The sequence below is a fragment of the Eutrigla gurnardus genome (assembly GCF_963514095.1).
Source record: "Eutrigla gurnardus genome assembly, chromosome: 9".
Lineage (NCBI taxonomy): Eukaryota > Metazoa > Chordata > Actinopteri > Perciformes > Triglidae > Eutrigla > Eutrigla gurnardus.
This window is the reverse complement of record NC_139923.1, coordinates 10,820,864-10,843,325: the sequence shown is the minus strand read 5'-3', so window position 1 is coordinate 10,843,325 and position 22,462 is coordinate 10,820,864. Positions and strand designations below refer to the sequence as shown.

Genomic DNA, 22,462 nt, shown 5'->3' with positions numbered 1-22,462 from the left:
TACCTCCTATGTGTCATGACTATGAAATACGAGTAAAATGTTGCATTAACATGTGTGAGCACTCAACCACAATTGCAACCTTAGCAACAAAGACAACCAAAGGAATGTCCACTACAGGCTCAGCAACAACCTCAGAAAAGCCCACTGCAACAACCACAATCACAGAAAAGCCCACTGCAACAACTACAATCCCAGAAGAATCCACAACAGTACCCATATTCACTGGAAAATCCATGACAATATCCACAGAAGAATCTAGCACTGCTGCTGCCATAACCACAGAAAAAGCTACCACAACATCATCCGACTGCTATGTTTGTAAGTGGTCGGATTGGAAAAACAATCATTACCCTGGAGTTGAAGATGGTGGAGATTATGAACCAATTGAAAAAATTACTGACCCAGATCTGAGTGTTTGCAGAAAACCTTTGGAAATAGAATGTAGAGCCACGCAATACAAGGATTTATCTTTGAAGCAACTTGGACAAAAAGTAGAATGCAACCCAAGAGATGGTCTAATCTGTCATAACAAAGACCAAGGTATACCTCCTATGTGCCATGACTATGAAATACGAGTAAAATGTTGCATTAACATGTGTGAGCGCTCAACCACAATTGCAACCTTAACAACCAAGACAACCAAAGGAATGTCCACTACAGGCTCAGCAACAACCATAAAAGAGCCCACTACAATATCTACAATCACAGAAAAGGAAGCAACGACTACTGCCACAACCACTGAAGAACCCAGCACCCCCGTCAAGACCACAGAAAAGCGTTCCACTAAAACAACTGAAACATCCACAATCCCAGAAGAATCTACAACAATCACAGAACTCCCCATTTCTACTGCTGTAACAACTAAACACCCCACTACAACAACCCCTGAAGTTGTTACAAATGCAGTATTTACAACATCGTCATCATTAACAGGACACGTTTTATCGAGAACAACCACAACAGTCACAGACAAGAAAACTATTGAAACCCCAACTGTTACATTTTCATCTCTTCCGGCTTCAACAGCAGGCAGGACAACTCTGTGTTTCTGCAAGTACATGCATCAGTTTTTTCCTCCTGGTAAGCAATTTGTTTTTGCCATTCCATTTTTAACATTTAGTCACGGTTGCAACTGTTTTAACAATGTATCTGGGTACATCTGATCAAAACAGGAAGCCTCAACTATAATGAGTTTATTTTCATTACAGGTCCAATTCTGTTTGCATTGATATCCATAATCACAATACACTGTCTGAGTGGGCCTGCCTTCTTTTTTAATCTTGGGCAAAACTATAACCAGAAGTGGTCAAATTGGCACTATTTATGATGGTGTAGAGTCGCAGTAGATTGGATAATCGATCCTGACATAGACTTGACATAATGTTCATTTTGAAAACATGAATGTGGTTAGATTTGTAGTCACACAAGTTGCATTTGATAGGCAACCCTGGCACTGTGATTTGCTTTACTCACATCATTAGACATTTTTGGTCTAACCGCATTGTTTCTATTCTCATATAGGTAGCTTTATGTACAATAAGACTGATGGAGAAGGCTGGTGTTTCACTGCATATTGCAGTTTGACATGTAATGTTGAGAAGCTGGTTCGGCCATGTCACTCTACAACCCCACCAACTCCTACAACCACCACAACAAACGCTGGCACTACAAGGGAAATTGGCTCCACGACTGTCAATGCAAAAACTGGATCCACAATGAAACCTTCCAAAGACTGCTCATATCTCAAGCCACCTCGAAAGGTATTTGAATTTCGTTAAACAAGGAACAGATCGGAACAGATCATGAATATAGATAGATAGAAACTCAAAACTGAGGCTATTATTTCTGGGGTCGCATTAACAGAGAACATAAAAGAAATGTTTACACACATCAAAAGACTAATTAAAAAAAACATACATATACACAACATACAAAACCAGATAAACAAACAGAGATATATATTAATACATAAATAAAACAAATGTCTATTTGTTGTCTGTCTGTCTGTCTGTCTGTCTGTCTGTCTGTCTGTCTGTCTATCTATGTCTAACAATTTACAGGTAAGTCATATAATATTGCTTAGTACTAATATGTCACTTAAGGACATCAACATAAAATCATAAAATAAAATCATCTAAGAATTTCAACCCATTGGTGGGATTGATAATAACACCTGTGAATGTATTGTATCTAATTAAAATTAAAAGTGATTTCCTCATTTCATGGATTTCATAAACTATAGATGTATATGTTGTGTGTTCTTCTTTTTTTTTACTGGAAGTAGATACCTAAAATTAAGACTTTGCCCTTTACAGGATGGAGAGTCCTGGAGCTCAAACAATTGCATCACAGAAACATGTGACAATGGAAGAGTAATAACAGAACATGTGCCATGTGCAACAGTTACCATGCCTGTATGTGAAAATGGGCATTCACCAGTCAAGGTTTATGACAAAGGAGGCTGCTGTTACCACTATGAATGTAAATGTAAGTTCAAATGAAAGCTGTTTAAATGCAAATTCAAGCAGCATCATTAAACTGCTACACTAAAAAGAAATACAATATATTCAGCATTTTATAGATATATAACACTCAAAGTAATCTCTGTGTAATTTTTGCAGGTATTTGCGCTTCCTGGGGAGATCCTCATATTGTGACATTTGATGGCCAGTATTACAACCTCCAGAAAAACTGCACAGCTGTCCTTGTCAAAGAGATTATTCCTCAACACAGTTTAAAAATTCTGAGCAACAATCCAAACTGTGAAATGTCTGGATTTGAAGCCTGTACTAAAACCCTGACTGTGTATTACAAAAACTATGAAGTTATCCTCACACAGGAGAGAACCAAAAGAACCGTGAATATGGTACAGTTTGCACACACCTTATTTAAATGGCTTTACTTGAATATATTTAAATTAGATGCAGTGATACTGATGATTAAAAATGCTTCACCTTTACAATGTTACAATTGTTTAGGTGTTCATCAACGGCACGCGGGTATTCCCAACCTACTGTAACGATGACTTCATCATAACAAGTACAACCACTGAGCTGAGTTTGACAATCCAGGCAATTGAAGCAGTTGTGACACTCAAAGACCTTTTATGTAGCATTGAGTTGCCGTTTTCCCTTTTCCACAACAACACAGAGGGACAGTGTGGTAAGTTGATATGTTCAGAGATGAAAAGATATACATAGTGCTGGATTTAACATGAAAGTGCCATGGGTTGTAATATCTGTCATGTTAATATTTACTTTCACAAGGTACCTGTGACAATAACAGGAAAAATGACTGCAGATTACCAAATGGCCAGATTGATACCACATGCGCTCAAATGGGACAGTGGCATGAACCAAATAAGGATAAGTCAAATTGTGAGAATACACCATCTTCGCCGACGCCAACAACCACACAAACCCCCTGCAAGCCTGATATATGTGAAATTCTGATCAGCAAGTAAGAATTTAGAGAATACATGAACACAATATGTCAATTCATTTTTTGAGTATCACTCTGGATTAACAGCCTTCTTTCTTTTGATTTGTACATCAAGGGTGTTTGAAGAATGCCACAAAGTCATCTCACCAAAACCATTTTACAAGAGCTGTAAATATGATGTTTGCCACATTGGTAAAATGGGTTGTTCCAGTATAGAGGTATATGCCAGGATGTGTGCTAGAGCGTCGATCTGTGTACCCTGGAGGAATGCTACAAAAGGACAGTGCGGTAGGGCGGTTTCATTTTAGTACGAAGCTAACATTGATTTTTCCAAATGTCTAGATTTCCCTTTTTTCATCATGTTGATGTTTAAATCCATTTTCTCCTGTAGAATATAAATGTCCACAAAATAAGGTCTACAAGCCTTGCGGGCCAACTGTTGAACCAACTTGCAATGCGAGGTAATGCTCAGCCCTATTACCAATATCATGAGACAAATAATGTCAGCAGTTTTCAGCCTTGGAGATAGTGGGGTTGATTTCAAAACCGTACATACCCTTTTTGCCCCCTCCAACTTGTCTCCATGGCCAATCATGTTTAAAACCCCGATCTCTCCTTGTCCTAGCCCCTGTAGTCCTACGATCAAAACCCTTGTTTCTTCTTCATATTTGCTGCATGAAATCAGGACGTGCTATACTGTCTTGTCTTCTTCACACTGATGACAATAACCAGTTGGATGTTTTGACACAAACCTATAACCATTTCTTAATCTACTCATGATTACTTGTTCTTTTCTGTTGGTTCCACTACTTCTTACCCCTGCTACTTTAATTTGTAGTTCATGTAAGAATCTTCCTCTCACTATCTCACTATTCAATACTATTGCCACTGTTTGCTTATTTTGCTTATTTCTCTCCAAATTGTGCTTTTCCCCTCTTATTTATCCCATCTAATAGTTTTGAAGCAATTCACTTAAAGCCCCAAATGTCAACCTCATGGTGGCGGGAGAGGGAAAGTCAGAGTCATTAGGATTCATAATCTGGGGACAAAAGTTTGTGACAATCATTTAAAAGAGTTGAAATATTTCAGTCTGGACCAAAGTGATGGACCAACAGACCAACACTTCTATGCCACTAGCATGGCAAAAAAACCAATACGTATGCTTGTACTGCCTTTCACTCATTATAATGATTGTTTTTCACCATCAATTGTCTTTATGTTTAGATACAATGAGAGGAATGCAAAACAATGCCAGGGGAGAAACGGCAAAGAGAATCAAGTTGGTAACGGCTTCATGGAAGGATGTTTCTGCCCAGAGGGGATGACTCTGTTCAACTCAAAATCAGACCTCTGTGTCTCATCCTGTAATAACACTTTCTGTTTAAAGAAAAATGTAATTGATTATTTGTGAAGGAACTAATGTTCAAATAATTAATTGGGTTTTTTTTTATTGTTGAAGGTTGCACTGGTTCTGATGGTCAACCTAAACAGGTAAATGCTACAACATATGACTGATTAGCATTATTCACAAAGTAATTTGTTGCCGTTCCAACATCAGCCCATTTCCGTCTTTCAAACAGATTGGTGAGGTTTGGCAGTGTGGCTGCAAGCAGTGCGTTTGTGATGAGGACACTCTGAGTGTTGAATGTGAGACTCTCGCATGTCCCACTCAACAACCAATAATGTGCACTAAGGAAGGTGAAGTGTTGGTGAAGCGCAAAGTGGACTGCTGTGAAAGACTGACCTGTGGTGAGTGATTCAAAGCACCGGAACATATCTGCTGACAAAGTTATGACATTTTTTTAAAAAAGATTATTCAATGGGCACTGATTATACACACAAACAACAGTTTTCTCGTCACAGGGAGTCATAATAAGAAATGGTATTATATCTCTTTCCTCTTCTGTATAATACCTTTCTAAAGCCAGGGAAAATACACTCAGATGCTGATGCAGTCTTAATACATGAATCCGGCTAAACCAGAATACCTTCATGAAGGTTGTAATGTTCAGTTTTGTTGAAACTGTTGTGAGGGGTTGATTCAACTTTATGTTCATTTTGGAGGATGTGGTTTGCTGTTGAAGTTGATTGCATTATACTGACATGTGTTTCTGTTATTTAAACAAGCCCCAGTGATATAAATTATATATTACTGAAATCACTGGCTAGGTAGACACTTATTTATACACTGTATGATACAGTATATATACACAACATTAACTTACATATGATAATAAGGTGCAAATAATCCAGAACCTCTTCAATCATGCTTTACAGTTATGATTTCAGACTTCCTGTCCACCTCCCTACACTCATATTTAGAGTAATGCTTTTGTCGGGGGGGGGGAGACGGATCAAATGTTCTATAGATATTGCAATATTATTGTTATCCTGAATTCTTTTATTTTATGTGTTGTGAAAATCTGATATAGTGTCCTGTATGACCATATGATTAAATATGGCATCTGCTGCTGTCTGTAATGAATCTGTTAGTCAGTCAGTTAAAAAATGCTACTTGTTGTATTAAATGAGCCATCTTTATTTTCAGGTATGTAACAAGTAATTGCCTATTTTACAAGAGTACATCGTTTAATTTTAAGCTATACTCACCAACCCCTGAATTGTCTCACCTTCACCATCAGAATGCAATAGGAGCCGCTGTTTGTTGCCAATACATAAGTGCAAACTGGGATTTGAGTTGGAGATCCACATGTCAAATGACACCTGCTGCCCATCTTACCACTGTGGTAAGCTTTCTAGGATTCAGTTCCAGTTGCTTAAAGTGTGTGTGAGAGACATCAAAACCAACTAACCGCACGCCTTTAATGTAATCATCTTTCCATCTTCATTTTTATCTAGTACCCAAAGGCGTCTGTGTCTTCAATAAAACTGAGTACAAGGTAAGGAATAATCTACTGAATTTTTTTAATTAAATTTGCTGTTTTAAGAATACATGTTCTTGTTAATGTGTTACTAAAACTCTGTAATCTTTAAATTACGTATAATATTAATTAAGTATAACCTATGATTATTATTTAAATTAAACCTCTTCACCATCGTTCTGTATTTTCACCTTGTTGTTAGACCAGAGTGACATTTATTTTGCTGGCCTTTATATGACATATGGCTCAGACATTGCATTTTATTGTTTACAGCCTGGTATGGATTTCTCCAAAAACCCATGTGAAACATGCCAATGTACTGAAACTCAGGATCCCAGGAGCAAGTTGAATGCCATTGTTTGTTATACGAAGACATGTTCCCATGTGTGCCAAGAGGTATGTTTTGCATGTGACTTGTAAGAGCATTGCTGTGTATACTGTGGATTTGTACAATAGTTGCTGATGCATAGCCTTTGTTGCGTGCATTGTAATATGTCAGTGTTGTGTTGAGTGATGATACCAGTTTGAAAAGTGTAACAAAATTACAAAACTTAAGAAAACTGCAAGAACTATTTTTTGTTGTTGTTGTTGTTGTTATTATTATCCTTTTTCTATGCACTATTTTTTTTATTTATTTGTTCAGGTTTGAAACATCTGTCTGTACTATTTGAGCCATCTGAATACAATGGGGGCGAATGTAATTTGTGTTGGTGGTGTTTCTGCTGGAGACATTTTCCACTGTTGATGGTCTACACCATAGATTATCCAGAGTAGCAAGGATACATTGTCTCTGAAAATTGATACTACACAAAAAAGTATAGTGTTTTGAGCGCCACAAACTAAATTGCATTCACCTCCATTTGAACGGCAGCAGGAATCTCAGAGATGGATATCTCAAACATTTGCACATTAGAATGGAAAGATCCCTCTTTGGGGTTAATAAGAAAAAAGTGTTATTTTTGTAATTTGGATGAAACAATCCTCAGGGTTGAAGGTATTTTATAAATACTACTACATACTAACTTATATATATTTCATTGTCTGAAATTGCAGATGATGTTGATTTGTGCAATTTTTTTTCTGAATAGGGCTATGAGTATCAACAGCAACCTGGACAATGTTGTGGAACATGTAAAAAGACAAGCTGTGTTATGGAGCTCCCAGGCTTCACGTCTCCAATAATTATTAAAGTAAGTACACTGTAAAGGAAACAACTTACGAAGCCAGGGTTGTTTCTGCTCACTTATTGATGTCTTCATCTCTGACAGCCTTCTCAGTCTTGGGCACCACCGAATGACAACTGTACCAAGTATGATTGCCTAAAGGTGAACGATGAGTTCATAACCTCTAAAAGGCAAACAACATGTCCCTCATTTGATCCAGATAACTGCGTTTCTGTGAGTATAATCTCAGGACTGAAATTAGCAGAAATTCTTATTTCTGTCAGCTTTGTTTATACTGATGCTGACTTATTTTATAATGCATTTTGCATCCAACCTGCAGGGTATGGGAGGGGGTAGTTTTAATTTGTGCAATTTGTACCATACACATAAAAGCATTTACCTATCTGATATTTAGCTTTTGATTTAGGCTAATTTGCCAAAAAAAACACAAATGTTAAAACTCTTGGGTTTAGATGTACTGTCATTGTCTGCAAAATAGTCACTGTACGCCTTATAAAGATAGATGTATCTGTAAATGTGCTGGAATGAGAAACACCGTTTCTCATATGTAGCTTATTTGAGAGTTGCCTACATATTTTACACTCCACATTGTCTATATTACAGGGAACAGAACAAAGTGACATCAACGGTTGTTGCAAAACCTGTAAGTACGAGTCAATAAAATTAATTCAAATCACACAATTTCCCTGTTGTCCTCTTTTACTCTTACCTTGCATTAACCGTGGTTAAAAAAAACTGCAGGGATGCAATTAAAGTCTATTTTTATTATTGATTAATTTGTCGTTATTTTCCGGATTTAATAATGTACAAGCATTTGTGTCCAATCAAATCTATAATGGTGTTTTTGCATGAAAACAAATGCTAAAAATGTTTTTGCAGCTAGATGAAAATGGTGTTCATGTATCATTCACAGGTATTCCACGCCCAAACTGTCAGATGAACAGGAAAACCACCTATTTAAAGAAGAGGAACTGCAAATCGGTTGTGCCAGTGGAAATCACAACCTGTGCGGGATCATGTGAATCTTCCTCATCAATGTGAGACTTAGAACAAAGTATCTGTGGGATATACAGTACAAATTACTTTACTAAATCATTCTGAAAGTACCTGTTCAGATTTCATGTGACCAACAGGTGACTAACACTGTTCTTGTCTGTAACTGTCTCTATTTACAGGTACTCTGCAGAGAACGGACGTATGATGCGTTCGTGCTCGTGCTGTCAGGAAATGGCCACCAGTAAGAAACAAGTGGAGATGATCTGCACTAATGGCAGGAAGATAAAGTACAAATATATTACAGTCGACAAGTGTGGTTGCAAAGTCACTAAATGTAACAATAAGAAAGACTAATGTAAACATTTTGTAGACAACATTTAAACTAGGCTTTATTGAGGGAAATATCTAACTTTAATACATTTTTATCAATTCCTCTTCAAAAAGCTATTGGAGTTAAGACTCAATGTGTGAAGAAACACACCTCTTCAGCATCCTCAAGTAAGGGACAATATGTTAAACCTTTAAATAGCAGAGATGCTGTGGTCTGAAATGTCCTACAGCCCTGGAGAATTGTCCCTTTGTATTCCTCAACATTTTCTCGTTAATTGTGAGGGAGGCAGGACCACATAGTAACACATATTTGTGTCCTGGTGTCTTTGAGCTTTTGAAGTATTTGTTCCTTTATAAAAAAAATATATAAAAAAAATGGTGTTCTCAGTCTTAATTTGTTTCTATTTCTTTTACTGTATATGACTTGAGAGTTAATAGATACCAGAATGACTTCAGATGTAATATATAACATAACATATATAAGTACATTGTCATATTATTTTCACATCTTTTGGGGATTATATTTGTCATAAAATGTGGAGAGACAAAAGGTTTCAATGGATTTAAATTTTAAATGATTGTTGGTCATTATATCTCACTACCATTTGAATATATAAATAAAAGAGTGTAAAGAATGTCCAATTTGATCTGATGTGTCAAACTTCTGCAAATCTGAATTTCTTCAGTGTCATTAAAACTCTTAGGTTTACTGGCAATTGTGTGTTTTTGTTTTTTCATATCAGCTATTTTTAATATACATTGGTCTTGTGTTTGCATGATGCATTGTTGGTAGAATCTCTTCATTTAAATGTATTTTTCTTCCTAACTCTTATGGAACAATTGCAGATGTACAATTTCCTGTGGGGTTAAAGTTTAAAGTTTTCTGATTCTGATTCTGAAAAGATGTCTTACGCCTAGAGCAGTGCTCCAACTTTTATAATTGTATAGGTATTATTCAATATATAATTTAATACATATTATTTTTGATTATTTGATATGTAGTCTGTCACCTACAAACACATACATTGGGAATACTTCCAATAATTAATCAAATAAAAAAAACATTTTTTGCAAGTGATGCTTCTAAAGGCCAAATAAATACATTTCCCCTAAAAAACAGCAAGCAAAACATTGAATCTACTACTTAAGGTACACATTTCTCTAGTCATAGGTTCACAATCAAAACATGCACTAAAACTAAAAGACATATATATATATATATATATATATATATATATATATATATATATATATATATATATATATATAGACGGGTGCTATATGAATATACACTCAACAAAAATATAAACGCAACACTTTTGTTTTTGCTCCCATTTTTCATGAGATGGACTTAAAGATCTAAAATTCATTCCAGATACACAATATTACCATTTCTCTCAAACATTGTTCACAAATCTGTCTAAATGTGTGATAGTGAGCACTTCTGCTTTGCTGAGATAATCCATCCCACCTCACAGGTGTGCCACAACAAGATGCTGATCTGACATCATGATTAGTGCACAGGTGTACCTTATACTGCCCACAATAAAAGGCCACTCTGAAATGTGCAGTTTTGTCTCACAGCAAAATGCCACAGATGCCACAAGCATTGAGGGAGCGTGCAATTGGCATGCTGACAGCAGGAATGTCAACCAGATCTGTTGCTCGTGCATTGAATGTTCATTTCTCCACCATAAGCCGTCTCCAAAGGCGTTTCAGAGAATATGGCAGTACATCCAACCGGCCTCACAACCGCAGACCACGTGTAACCACACCAGCCCAGGACCTCCACATCCAGCAGGTTCACCTCCAAGATCGTCTGAGACCAGCCACTCAGACAGCTGCTGAAACAATTGGTTTGCATAACCAAACAATTTCTGCACAAACTGTCAGAAACCGTCTCAGGGAAGGTCAACTGCATGCTCGTCGTCCTCATCGGGGTCTTGACCTGACTCCAGCTCGTCGCCGTAACAGACTTGAGTGGGCAAATGCTCACATTCGATGGCGTCCGGCACGTTGGAGAGGTGTCTTCACGGATGAATCTCGGTTTACATTGTTCAGGGCAGATGGCAGACAGCGTGTGTGGCGTCGTGTGGGTGAGCGCTTTGCTGATGTCAATGTTGTGGATCGAGTGGCCCATGGTGGTGGTGGGGTTATGGTATGGGCAGGCATCTGTTTTGGATGAAGAACACAGGTGCATTTTATTGATGGCATTTTGAATGCACAGAGATACCGTGATGAGATCCTGAGGCCCATTGTTGTGCCATACATCCATGAACATCACCTCATGTTTCAGCAAGATAATGCACGGCCCCATGTTGCAAGGATCTGTACACAATTCTTGGAAGCTGAAAATGTCCCAGTTCTTGCATGGCCAGCATACTCACCGGACATGTCACCCATTGAGCATGTTTGGGATGTGCTTGACCGGCGTATACGACAGCGTGTACCAGTTCCCACTAATATCCAGCAACTTCGCACAGCCATTGAAGAGGAGTGGACCAACATTCCACAGGCCACAATTGACAATCTGATAAACTCTATGCGAAGAAGATGTGTTGCACTGCATGAGGCAAATGGTGGTCACACCAGATACTGACTGGTTCTGAGTCCCCAGACCCCCAATAAAGCAAAAAAATGCACATTTCAGGGTGGCCTTTTATTGTGGACAGTCTAAGGCACACCTGTGCACTAATCATGATGTCAGATCAGCATCTTGATGTGGCACACCTGTGAGGTGGGATGGATTATCTCAGCAAAGCAGAAGTGCTCACTATCACACATTTAGACTGATTTGTGAACAATGTTTGAGAGAAATGGTAATATTGTGTATCTGGAATGAATTTTAGATCTTTAAGTCCATCTCATGAAAAATGGGAGCAAAAACAAAAGTGTTGCGTTTATATTTTTGTTGAGTGTATATATATATATATATATTCATATAGCACCCGTCCAAAGGACAGGGCCAAATGATAGGGTAATAAATAACCAGTAACCAAGTTTCTCAAGTACTGTATTAAAGGGAGAGTAGGTCATTTGGAAAAACCACAGAGACATTGACTTTGACTGAGTATACAGTGGACCTTGCTAGATATACTCAACTTCCCCAAAATCCATTGCGGCTCGTCTGACTTCTGAAACTTTTTGGATAATGGCGGACGAATGCTGGCGACAGCCCGACACAAACTGAGTACAAAGTATACTGTAACACGATTTTTGTTTTCAGCTGATTTTTAAATCGTATTGATAATGAATGTCACTTCATTGTTGTTGGAATTGTACGTTAACTTGAAGGTCCTGCTAGCCGGCTAGCCTAGTGACGGTAATTTACCACAGAGGTTAGCGAGCATTAGCGAAGCGGCAAATGTGCCGTTTTTACCGACATTACCTAAGAATATAGTGCTAATCTTAAAACGTGGTTATATAATAACTTACGGTGATTAATAACGCCATGTATCGTTGTCCGTTAAAGGGACGGATGCAGACACCGAGCACCTCATCTGGTGGAGGGAACGATGAGGAGAAGTTCACTGGCAGTGACGGCGCGGGGGGGGGGCCAGCAGGGTCAAAGGCTGCGCCCCCCCTTTTGCCCCCCCTCCCCTCGAAATATTTATGGATTAAAAACTATAACAAATATAGAACAAATTAAGACACTGAGACATTAACAATCAATCATCTGAAGAAATACTGTTTATAACGTTCCTATGGTGATTGTTTTTTTTTTTTTTCCTGTGTCGTGCGATTTGATTGGCTGGTTTGCACGCAGATACGGCAGGCTGAATTTGACGTTCACGTTAGCGGTGGTTGATGCATAGCGGCTAGTTAGCGATTGTGTCAACAGAGCGAAATGGACCGATTTGTGATAGCCAAAAAGCGAATAAGAGTGGACGATGGTGGTGGTGATTTACGGACGCAGGACAGAGTGATGACGGACTTGGAGGGTGAGGATGAAAGCGAGGATGACGAAGGGGCGGTAGTAGGTGAGGAGAACAGAGAAAGGAGGAGGAGGGGAGAGGAGAAGAGAGAAAGACAGCATTGAAGAGCGAGTGAAGCAGAGTTTAGAGGACAAGAAGGGAGGAAGAGGAGAGGAAGACAGGAGTTGGGAGTGAGTGAGGAGAAGAAGAAGGGAGGAAGAGGAGAGGAAGACATGAGTGGAGAGTGAGGAGGAGGAGTTTAGAGGAGAGGAAGACAGGAGTGGAGAGTGAGGAGGAGGAGTTTAGAGGAGAGGAAGACAGGAGTGGAGAGTGAGGAGGAGGAGTTTAGAGGAGAGGAAGAGGAGGAAGACAGGAGTGGAGAGGGAAGGAGAGGAGAACAGAAGGAGAGAGAAAACATATTTAGTGAGTTCAGAGACAGTTGTAAGAGTATACTGTATACAACTATACACTGTGCTACAATTCTCAGTCACACTCTTGTAAATCCACAGATGTTCTCTGTGGTGGATTTGTATTGTTTTTTGTGCTTGTTTGGCACTTCATTTCATTAAAAGTAGTTAAATATGCCTGTGTTTGTTTTATGATAAACGTTTAGTAACATGCATTCGACAATATGTAGTGTATCAGCACGGCCACGGGAACAGTACATCTATATCTATTATAGTATTATTTGTTGGTGTCAGAATTCACTAGCACCTCCTATAAACAATCAGACCCCCTCATTGCCCCCCCAATAATAATTTTCTGGTGCCGCCGCTGACTGGCAGGAGGAAAGCTGCTATGAGAGGCTTCACGTAAGAAAATGTGGTGTTAAATGTTATAATTCTGATATGCAGGGCTCCGTTTAAGTTTATATATATATATAGATGGGAGATGTACTGCTCTCCAAAGATGTCTACCTGAAATGTTTCTGCTGAACAGTTATTTTAGTCTGCAAGAAATCATTGTAATGAACTGTAACACTTTTCTATGTGCTGATCCCCTTCATATAGGATGTTTACTAAAGAACAACGGATGGAGGGAAGGTTGAGCCTGGATGGGTAAAGAAGAGGGAGACCCTCATGCAGAAATACAAGGTGATTTGGAAGCAGTTTTAAAGTGTTGAACACTTTATAGCATAAAATAAATAAGAAGAAATGGTCTTTCTTATATAAGCAGGCAAAGTCAGTGCTGGGTAATATCTACAATGTTTTAAAACATCAGAGTCCATTAAGTTGATCCCATTTGGAACAGTATTACAGTACATATTATGATATATGACTAGTGGTGAATAGTTTAGCTAAAACATGATTATGAGAAGTGTTTGTTTATGTTGTTTGCATGAACTGAAGGTGTCAGTATTGAGGGAGGAGAGGCCACTGCTGCAAACCGATAGTGTTTGTTGTCATGGATGAGGTGATGGGGCAAATCCCTGCTATTACCCCACTACACCCCATCTCCTTAGCCATGATGCCAACCACTGCAGCAGGGTCTCTCCTCCAGAGCAGGAGGGAAATAGACCTGCAGGCCTAAAACATAAGTCAACAATAATATATATATTCAGATATTTATTATTTAGATTTGTATAGAACATCAGATATAATCATAAAACATTTAACAGGAATCATTTGACTGTAAGAACTGTGTGTGCTGTGTGGTATTACTTATAAACTGCACCACTGATAAACACAAATAAAACCTCAACAAAAGTCATGCAGTTCCTGCAACACAGGGATCTGGACATTTGGAGCAGACACTGCAGCTACGAGCCTCTGAGGATGTCCCAGGACTGCTGGAGTGGCTCGTTGGCTTCGTCGCTGTCACCCCCATCACCACCGTGGAACTATGGACATGGAACTCATCTATGTTCTGTTAGTAAGCAGTGGACGAGGTTCTCCGTGGAACACCTTGAAAGACGAAAGTCCTTCCTTAAATCCCGCTACCCAAAGTAGAGGCCCAGCGGAGAAACATGAGGATTGACCTGCAGTACGGCCCTCTGGCACCAACCTGTAACAGAAAACATCATAAATTACATTTATTCTGAATGTTTTCCTATTCATTTGTTGATAAACAGTACTTATTTCTTCTATTGCAACCTGTATATATAACATGGATTATTTGTCTGATAAATTATTCAATAGCTCACTACTTGTTTGTTTTTTATCCCACCAAACTCATATTATTAAAACGACTAATATTAGCCTACATGTCTGGTGATTTTGTTTATGCATGCATATGCCTGTCTATTGATGATCAAATAATAAAGGAACTTATTTAAACCAGATAAGTCATACTTACTTCAGAGGGAAATCCAAATTCAATGTACATGAGAATAATGTACCGACGTCGACAGGCCAATTGCCTCAGTCATCTCCGTGGTGAATGTGCTGGTGTGCCTTGGTCAGAGGTATAATACTATCTATGAACGGACGATGATCGATAGAATCTGCTAAATATTCGCGATCGATGGCGAGTGAAGCAGCTACGAGGAAGAAAGAGGAAAGGCGTGGGAGCGCGCATATATAATAAACTGTAGAAAACATTTGACAATGGTAATTTGACCTAAAAATATTTAGAAATATTTCATTAAGTGTAATAGTAATCATGCTTTATATTTTGATAAGTAATTTCCATTAAACGGGAGCTAGAACCGCAAACGTAATCGTAATCATCAAACGTTCATTTAGGAGGCAATATGCAATATGTACACGTTGAGTATGTAGTAGGCAGTAGGCCTACGTTAGTATGGCATTTCAGACACAGCCCTTGAGATCGGCAGAGTGCAATCAGGAAGTAAGCATTGACAAACAGGCAGGCCATATTCTCCGTCCCGACTTTTTTGATTGGACTGGGTTCTTGCAGTCCTGCCACTGCCAAAGATGACATCCTTTTTCATTTTTTTTTATGCCAGGGCATTTAATTAATTAATTGCTATTGGTATGTTGTGAGGATTTCAAGTAATACAACAGAAAGTGTTTCTGCATAGAATCACCTAACCTTTAAATACACAATTATTTCTAGTCCACTACACTTCAGAAGCAAATATTATACTTTTTACTCCACTTTATTATAATTATATTTATAATAATCATAAACATATACACATCCATGTATTAATAATTGTTATATAACAATATATAATACAAAAATAATTGACAGTACCTATTTTTATGCATAACTTTTACTTCTAACAGACTATGCTCCAAAGTTGTATTGCAACTTTTACTAAAGTACAAGAGCTAACAAGCTTACTTGTTCTACCTCTGTGAATAACATATTAACTGACTTAGTTCATCTTGAACCTTAGTGGTGCAAAACCTTGCAATTTATTACATCACCATAGAGACCATTTGACAACAAGGGATTTTGGGAGCAAGCTCTTTGGCTGTGTATATGAGTGAGTGAGAGGGTTCTCCGCTGTAAAAATCCAGTAAACCTGATATTTAGCTTTCTGTCATTTATCAAATAAAGTAAGGGAAGTAACACAATTAATGGACTCTCTCTCTCTCTCTCTCTCTCTCTCTCTCTCTCTCTCTCTCTCTCTCTCTCTCTCTCTCTCTCTCTCTCTCTCTCTCTCTTTCTCTCTCTCTCTCTCTCTCTCTCTCTCTCTCTCTCTCTCTTTCTCTTTCTCTCTCTCTCTCTCTCTCTCTCTCTCTCTCTCTGTTTACATGCATTAGACATAAATAAAGTTGTTGTCATTTACATTATCCAAACTTACCCTAACTTTCTTTCTGTTTGCATTAAATTCATTGAATTTTACTGTGCAAAATGTTTATAAAATGTGCTATATAAATAGTTTAATATCATGATTAGTAATATGTGATTAGTAATGGATTTGTTTATACTGTATGTTTAAATTGTGAAATATGTATATACGTGTGTCTTGCTGTATAGAAGGAGTTCAGCGGAACTGATTCTTTGTCGCCTTAAGCAGTCGGAACTCTTTTAATGTAACACACCGCCTGGCAGTCATGTCGGCGCTTAAGTCTGGACGTTCACTGTTTGATTAGTCAAAATTCAGTTTAAAATAACTCGTTGTTAGTTTAATATTAAAGAATTCTTTCTTTTGATAGTATGTGTTGAATGACAGCGAGGTACCCGTCGCAGCATCGATTTATTTTGAGGTAGAGTAAGTTTTAAGCCGACTTCCCCGTCAGGCTCTTTCTCTTTTTGATTGTTAACGTTAGCTAACGTAACGCTGCTTAGCTCAGTTTATATGATAACACCGTGAACGCTTGTGGTTAGATTGCGTTACCTGACAGAGGATGAAAGCGTTGTAGGGCGCATGACGTTTATTCGGTGTGTCGTAGTGAAATCAAGCTGGAGTAGTTCGTGCTTGCATCTCACACAAAGTGCTTCATATCTGACCTAAGTCCCGGTGACGTTACTGGCTCAGTCTTGCTACCGTTAATTCTGTAACTGCAGTTCAAGAAATGGTTTAGTAGCGTTGAATACATGTTTAGGAGGTAACACAGACCGTTACCATTTCATTTGTGAGGCTGATTAGAGCAATACCCATGTGCAGGACATGATAGGACAGGATTATTAATGATAAATAACTTTTCAGTTTGAGCCATGGCATCACTATCAGAGGAGGTGCTACTGGTGGTGAAAAAGGTCCGCCAGAGGAAGCAGGACGGCACACTTTATCTGATGGCTGAACGTATAGCCTGGGGTCCGGAGGGCAAGGACCGCTTCACAGTCAGCCACTTGTATGCAGATATTCGCTGTGAGTACTTGCCATCCAATTACTGGTAGTGCTAAAACACATAATGGTGGAGTTTGTGATGTTCTCACACTACATTTGTTCTTTGTGCAGGTCAGAAGATCAGCCCAGATGGTAAATCCAAAATTCAGCTCCAGCTGGTGCTTCACACTGGTGAAAGCACCACGTTCCACTTTTCCAATGACAGCAGTGCACTCAAAGACAGAGACGCCGCCAAGGAGCTGCTGCAGCAGCTGCTGCCCAAGTTCAAGAAGAAAGCCAACAAGGAGCTTGAGGAGAAAAACAGGTGAGACAGAGTTATGTTATTACACTCATTCAATCACATTAAGAATCCAAAACCAACAATGAATTTATCCTTCTAACAAGTATTGTCTGTGTAAACAAATAGATCCAAAACTCATCATAAACACACTACACTGTTGCACTGCCCAAGTCCCTTCATTGTGCTTTATTTTGTGTCAATCCTATGCACGTATACTGTTCTGCTTTACTCCGGATTTAGTAATTTAGATGTAAAAATAAATAAATACAGCACCTATCTATGTTCATAGAACTAGTAGTATAGTTATAACTTGAGTATGGGAGTTAGGCTCAATCTGCATATTTAAGACTGTTTTTGAGAGGTGTTAATCAAACCTTTTGATAATTTGGAACCTTTTTTTAATGCAGTGTTTCTAATATTTAATCTAGTTTATTGGTATGAATGTGATCGGAAAAGTACAGTTCTTCAATATCACAAACTACAGCCTCCTAAATGACCTTGCAGTTGCATCAACAGTGAACATTATAACCTCCATGAAGGTAGATTTACTGCTGTATTAGTCTGTATTAGAAACAAACTGGGTTTACTTTTTGTAATTTAGTTTATTTAAAGTATTTTCCAGGTCCTAAATTGATACTTCAAAGGAAATTAACTAACATCTATTCATTAATAATTTCTTTGTCTTTGTATTTTCTCCTGTAGGATGCTTCAAGAAGATCCAGTGCTTTTCCAGTTGTATAAAGATCTTGTTGTGAGTCAGGTGATCAGTGCAGATGAATTCTGGGCCAATCGGTTAGGAGACACAAACAACGCAGACCCTAATTTATCAAACAACAAACAGGAAGTCGGCATATCTGGAGCCTTTCTGGTGAGTTCATCAAGTCTGACATAACTGGGAAAACAATCTAATGTTAAATGTCATAGTTGATTCAAACATTGACATCTTCACCATTAACAACATCGTTTTAAACGTTAATTTTGTGCATTGCAGGCAGACATTAGACCTCAGACAGATGGCTGCAATGGCTTGAGATATAATCTGACCGCTGACATTATTGAATCTATCTTCAGAACATACCCTGCAGGTAAACAATCACATCAAATCTGCTGGTATCTCTTAAGATGCATTCTTGTTCACCTCAGTTCCAGATATTAAATGTGCTGCTGGTGTTCCTAGACACTGCAACTAGGTTGGACTTGATCTATTTATATTGACTTTGTACTTGCAGTGAAGCAGAAGTATAGTGAAAATGTGCCTCATAACCTGACGGAGAAGGAGTTCTGGACCCGCTTTTTCCAGTCCCATTATTTTCACCGAGACCGCCTCAACACAGGAACACAGGATATCTTCTCAGAGTGTGCCAAGCAGGATGAACAGGGTAGGAGTGTTTGTGGAGAGGTCACATATACTGTACATGCAAGGATTTTCTATGTGTATTATTTTAACATTTAATTAGATACTGCAAACGAAAACAGCTCCGCCTCAAATCTGTTTTCACATCTGTCTCATGCAGGATTAAAGTCTATGGTGATTCAAGGAGTGAAGAATCCTTTGGTTGACCTCCTGTCATTAGAGGATAAAACATTAGATGAGGTGAGATTTAATGATAAGCAAATCATAGTCACATCATACTACGCCAAAAATATTTACTTTGTTTAGCTTCTTTTTTTTTCCCCCTCTTCATTCTTCTACCTCAAGAGTTGGTATTTTTTGTGACGCAGGGTTATGGAGCTTGTATAACGGTTGCCTCAACTTCCAATTTGAACCGGACGGTGAAAGAGAGCAGCAACTCTGCTATTATAAAGCGGTTCAATCATCACAGTGCCATGGTGCTGGCAGCAGGCTCACGCAAGGGGTGAAGAGATTACTTTTGAAAGAAACACCACTTGCTCTGTCTCCAATTTTTGCTAACTGTGTCATGTCTTTAAAGGGAAACACCGGCTGACCCAGCTAGTGAGACGAGCAGTACAGATGGAAACTCACGGGATTCTGACTTCTTCCAGCCTCCTGTAAAGAAGGTATGATGGCTCTGCAACTTTAACAGATTTTAAGAATATCTAACTCTGTAACAGACCTAATCACTTTTTTTGTTTGCAAAACTTCTTTAGGTTAAATTACAAGAGGCCATAGAATATGAAGATCTGCGAAGGGAAAACAAGCCAAAAACAGTTGCACTAAACCTCAAGAAGTCTGACAGGTATAGTAGATTAATATGTTCATCTAACACCTATCAAAATGATACATTAACAGGCGGGTGATGATTTGAAACTACTTTTGTTTGCCAAACCATCACAAAACAAATTATTCAACTTAGAACATATGAAACAGAAAAGTAAATAGATATTTCTTTATTTCACGGATTGTATTTTTGGTTGACTTCATGGTGCCATGTTGTGATATCTTTTTTTCTCACTCTCTCATTTTGTTTATAAGGTACGCTCATGGCCCTGTGCCACTTAAGTACACACAGTTCAAAACGAGCCAGGATATCATCAGCTCTATCAACTTCATCCAGCAAGAGATGGTCGATTACAAACCCAACCTCACTCAGGTTAGATCCCACACGCTGATTCACGCATTCACCATATTGCAATCAGGTTGGCTGGACGGAATACGCAGCCTGTGATTGAACAGTCATTGACCTTTGGACAAAGATTAATGATCATCTATGAAGTTTTATCCATTCAAACGCAGCTCAGTAACAGCAAGTCCAATAACAACACATTCTCAGATCAATCTAAATACTGTTCATTCATGATATGTAACATGCATAGATTATTCAATATTTAATGTAATTTATCTTTTGGTAGGGTCTGAAGATTTAGATTGTGACAAATTAGGATCTGCTGATAATCCTTCTTGAAAATGCAACAAATATAGCAAAATATAATCAGATTGTTTCAGTGTTTTTAAGAAATAATCCAGACATTCAGTTTTCCTGAGAAGTCAAGAATATGGTAATAGTTAAATTATGAACGGTGCCTTCAAAGGGTTAAACACAGTAATACTCTTTGCAGGTGTTGTCCAGCACAGCAGCTAGTTCTGCCATTGCAGCACTTTCTCAAGGTGGCGTCCTCATGCAGACGGTAACACAGCAAGCCATAAATCGTAAGTGTCTTGTACAGTTGCTGAATAACTTTTATTGGTACGTTATATTAAATTAGTATTTCTTATTGTGAAAGTTGACCAAGTTGGTGCCTGTAGCCCATCGGTAATGTGTGAGGTCCCTTTCAAAAGTACACTGACTGGGAGTTCTGTAGAGATGTAGGGGGGCATTAAAATCTCCATTCCTCTCTAAAATATCTGGATTGTTAACTGATGACCAATAGATTCAGAATCCGTCATGCCAAATGTTTATTTTAACTGGCAGCACTTTATTTAGTATTTTCTTTTTAATAATTTTTTTTTTCTTCAGAGATGGTACCTACTGAGTTACAAGGAGAGTTGAAGCATCTTTACACAGCTGCTGGAGAATTGTTGAGACACTTCTGGTGCTGTTTTCCTGTAAACACACCATTTTTGGAGAATAAGGTGACTATTGATAACTTCATTAAAATGAAATCAAATTATTGTGACACACAGTTAATTATTCATTAATTCCCCGTCTTTAAAGCCATGACTTTGGCAACAAAACAATAAAATTGGCACTTCTTCTAGGATTTTCCATGTTTTATTGTTTTACAATATTGAATTGCAGTAGATGTAAGCTAAGGTTTCTCACAATAATCCCAACGTTTTCTCTGTCGTATACATTTAATTCAGATAAATGTATAGATATTTGTTTTCACTTTGACATGAACATATTTTCTTTTTTTAATCTAAATTGCCTGTCCATTAGCAGTATTGTATATAGTTAATATATAGTTCACTGCCACCAGCACTACAGGTGCCGATCGCCCTAGTAAGTTTTGTTTTTTTTCAGATTTTTGCTCATCATCTCATACTTTTTCATATAGGTGTTGAAAATGAAGACGAACCTCGAGAGATTTCAGATGACCAAACTTTGTCCTTTTCAGGAGAAGATTCAGCGTCAGTACTTATGTGCAAATGTAAGTCTCTAAGCTATCAATGATGACAGAGTGTCTTTATACAAGGTGGGTCTTCTTATTAAATGTCTTTAACACTTTGCAGCTCACAGGGCATTTGGAGGAGATGTTGCAGACAGCCTATAGCAAGTTCCGCGTCTGGCAAACCCGTCGCATGTTGAGGACAACCTGAGGTTGGATCGTTTGTCAAAGAGAGGATGAGGAATACATTACAGTATATGGAAAAATGACCTGAGACGGTTCTCCAGACTGCTGTGAAGAGACCACAGATCACGGCCTGATGGGATCAGATTCACACAGGCTTATTGAGGATATAGACGGACGCTGCTACATCCCCAACTGTTCAACAGAGACTAACTGCATCTCTCTCACAGATAATTGTAATTATTTTTCTTTCTCTTTTGTTTGTGTTTTTCTCAACGGTTGAGAGATTGGTGCCTATAATGGTTAAACGGGACTTCTACAATGGTGTAATATGACCAAATGTGAAATGCAAGCAGAGGACTGCCAACATGTGTTTCATTAGTGTGCAGAGCAAAGATGTCCGTTCGTGGACAACCTTCCAGTAAATCTGAAGCAAACGGTGAAGTGACTCTAGCAATACTGTAAAGACATTTCACATGTGTGTGTGCGTGTGTGCGCGTGTGTGCGCGTGTGTGTGTGTGTGTGTGTGTGTGTGTGTG

The 22,462-nt window shown here is 38.4% G+C and overlaps 4 protein-coding genes across 4 annotated transcripts in view; all 4 read left to right on the top strand.

The window, feature by feature from the left end:
- Window positions 1-3,463, top strand: part of LOC311018826 (mucin-5B-like) — a gene marked incomplete at both ends in the record, with an annotated part of 28,617 nt that extends 25,154 nt beyond the window's left edge. The window contains 5 exons of the mRNA XM_084017895.1: window positions 1,522-1,760; window positions 2,316-2,487; window positions 2,622-2,866; window positions 2,979-3,162; window positions 3,267-3,463. Of these exons, the coding sequence (XP_083874021.1) occupies window positions 1,522-1,760; window positions 2,316-2,487; window positions 2,622-2,866; window positions 2,979-3,162; window positions 3,267-3,463 (1,037 nt within the window). The remainder of the gene's footprint in view (window positions 1-1,521; window positions 1,761-2,315; window positions 2,488-2,621; window positions 2,867-2,978; window positions 3,163-3,266) is intronic.
- Window positions 3,464-3,717: 254 nt separating this feature from the next.
- On the top strand, window positions 3,718-6,561 carry LOC311018825 (intestinal mucin-like protein; the record flags this gene model as incomplete). The annotated part of the gene is made up of 8 exons (XM_084017894.1): window positions 3,718-3,729; window positions 3,833-3,902; window positions 4,666-4,805; window positions 4,901-4,932; window positions 5,022-5,190; window positions 6,084-6,188; window positions 6,301-6,341; window positions 6,526-6,561. The coding sequence occupies exons 3-8, from the start codon at window positions 4,736-4,738 to the stop codon at window positions 6,559-6,561; spliced, it is 453 nt and encodes a 150-aa protein (XP_083874020.1). The 5' UTR covers window positions 3,718-3,729; window positions 3,833-3,902; window positions 4,666-4,735.
- A 77-nt stretch (window positions 6,562-6,638) lies between these two features.
- LOC311018358 (intestinal mucin-like protein) lies at window positions 6,639-9,065 on the top strand. The gene is made up of 6 exons (XM_084017284.1): window positions 6,639-6,719; window positions 7,412-7,513; window positions 7,592-7,720; window positions 8,111-8,150; window positions 8,421-8,544; window positions 8,683-9,065. Exons 2-6 carry the CDS (start codon window positions 7,475-7,477, stop codon window positions 8,855-8,857), a joined length of 507 nt encoding a protein of 168 aa, XP_083873410.1. The 5' UTR covers window positions 6,639-6,719; window positions 7,412-7,474; the 3' UTR covers window positions 8,858-9,065.
- A 7,643-nt stretch (window positions 9,066-16,708) lies between these two features.
- Window positions 16,709-22,208, top strand: gtf2h1 (general transcription factor IIH, polypeptide 1). The gene is made up of 15 exons (XM_084018326.1): window positions 16,709-16,868; window positions 17,312-17,473; window positions 17,564-17,756; window positions 18,435-18,600; window positions 18,724-18,817; window positions 18,962-19,111; window positions 19,247-19,326; window positions 19,455-19,588; window positions 19,664-19,751; window positions 19,842-19,930; window positions 20,167-20,284; window positions 20,751-20,841; window positions 21,149-21,264; window positions 21,690-21,782; window positions 21,865-22,208. The coding sequence occupies exons 2-15, from the start codon at window positions 17,320-17,322 to the stop codon at window positions 21,949-21,951; spliced, it is 1,653 nt and encodes a 550-aa protein (XP_083874452.1). The 5' UTR covers window positions 16,709-16,868; window positions 17,312-17,319; the 3' UTR covers window positions 21,952-22,208.
- The last annotated feature ends 254 nt before the right edge of the window (window positions 22,209-22,462 follow it).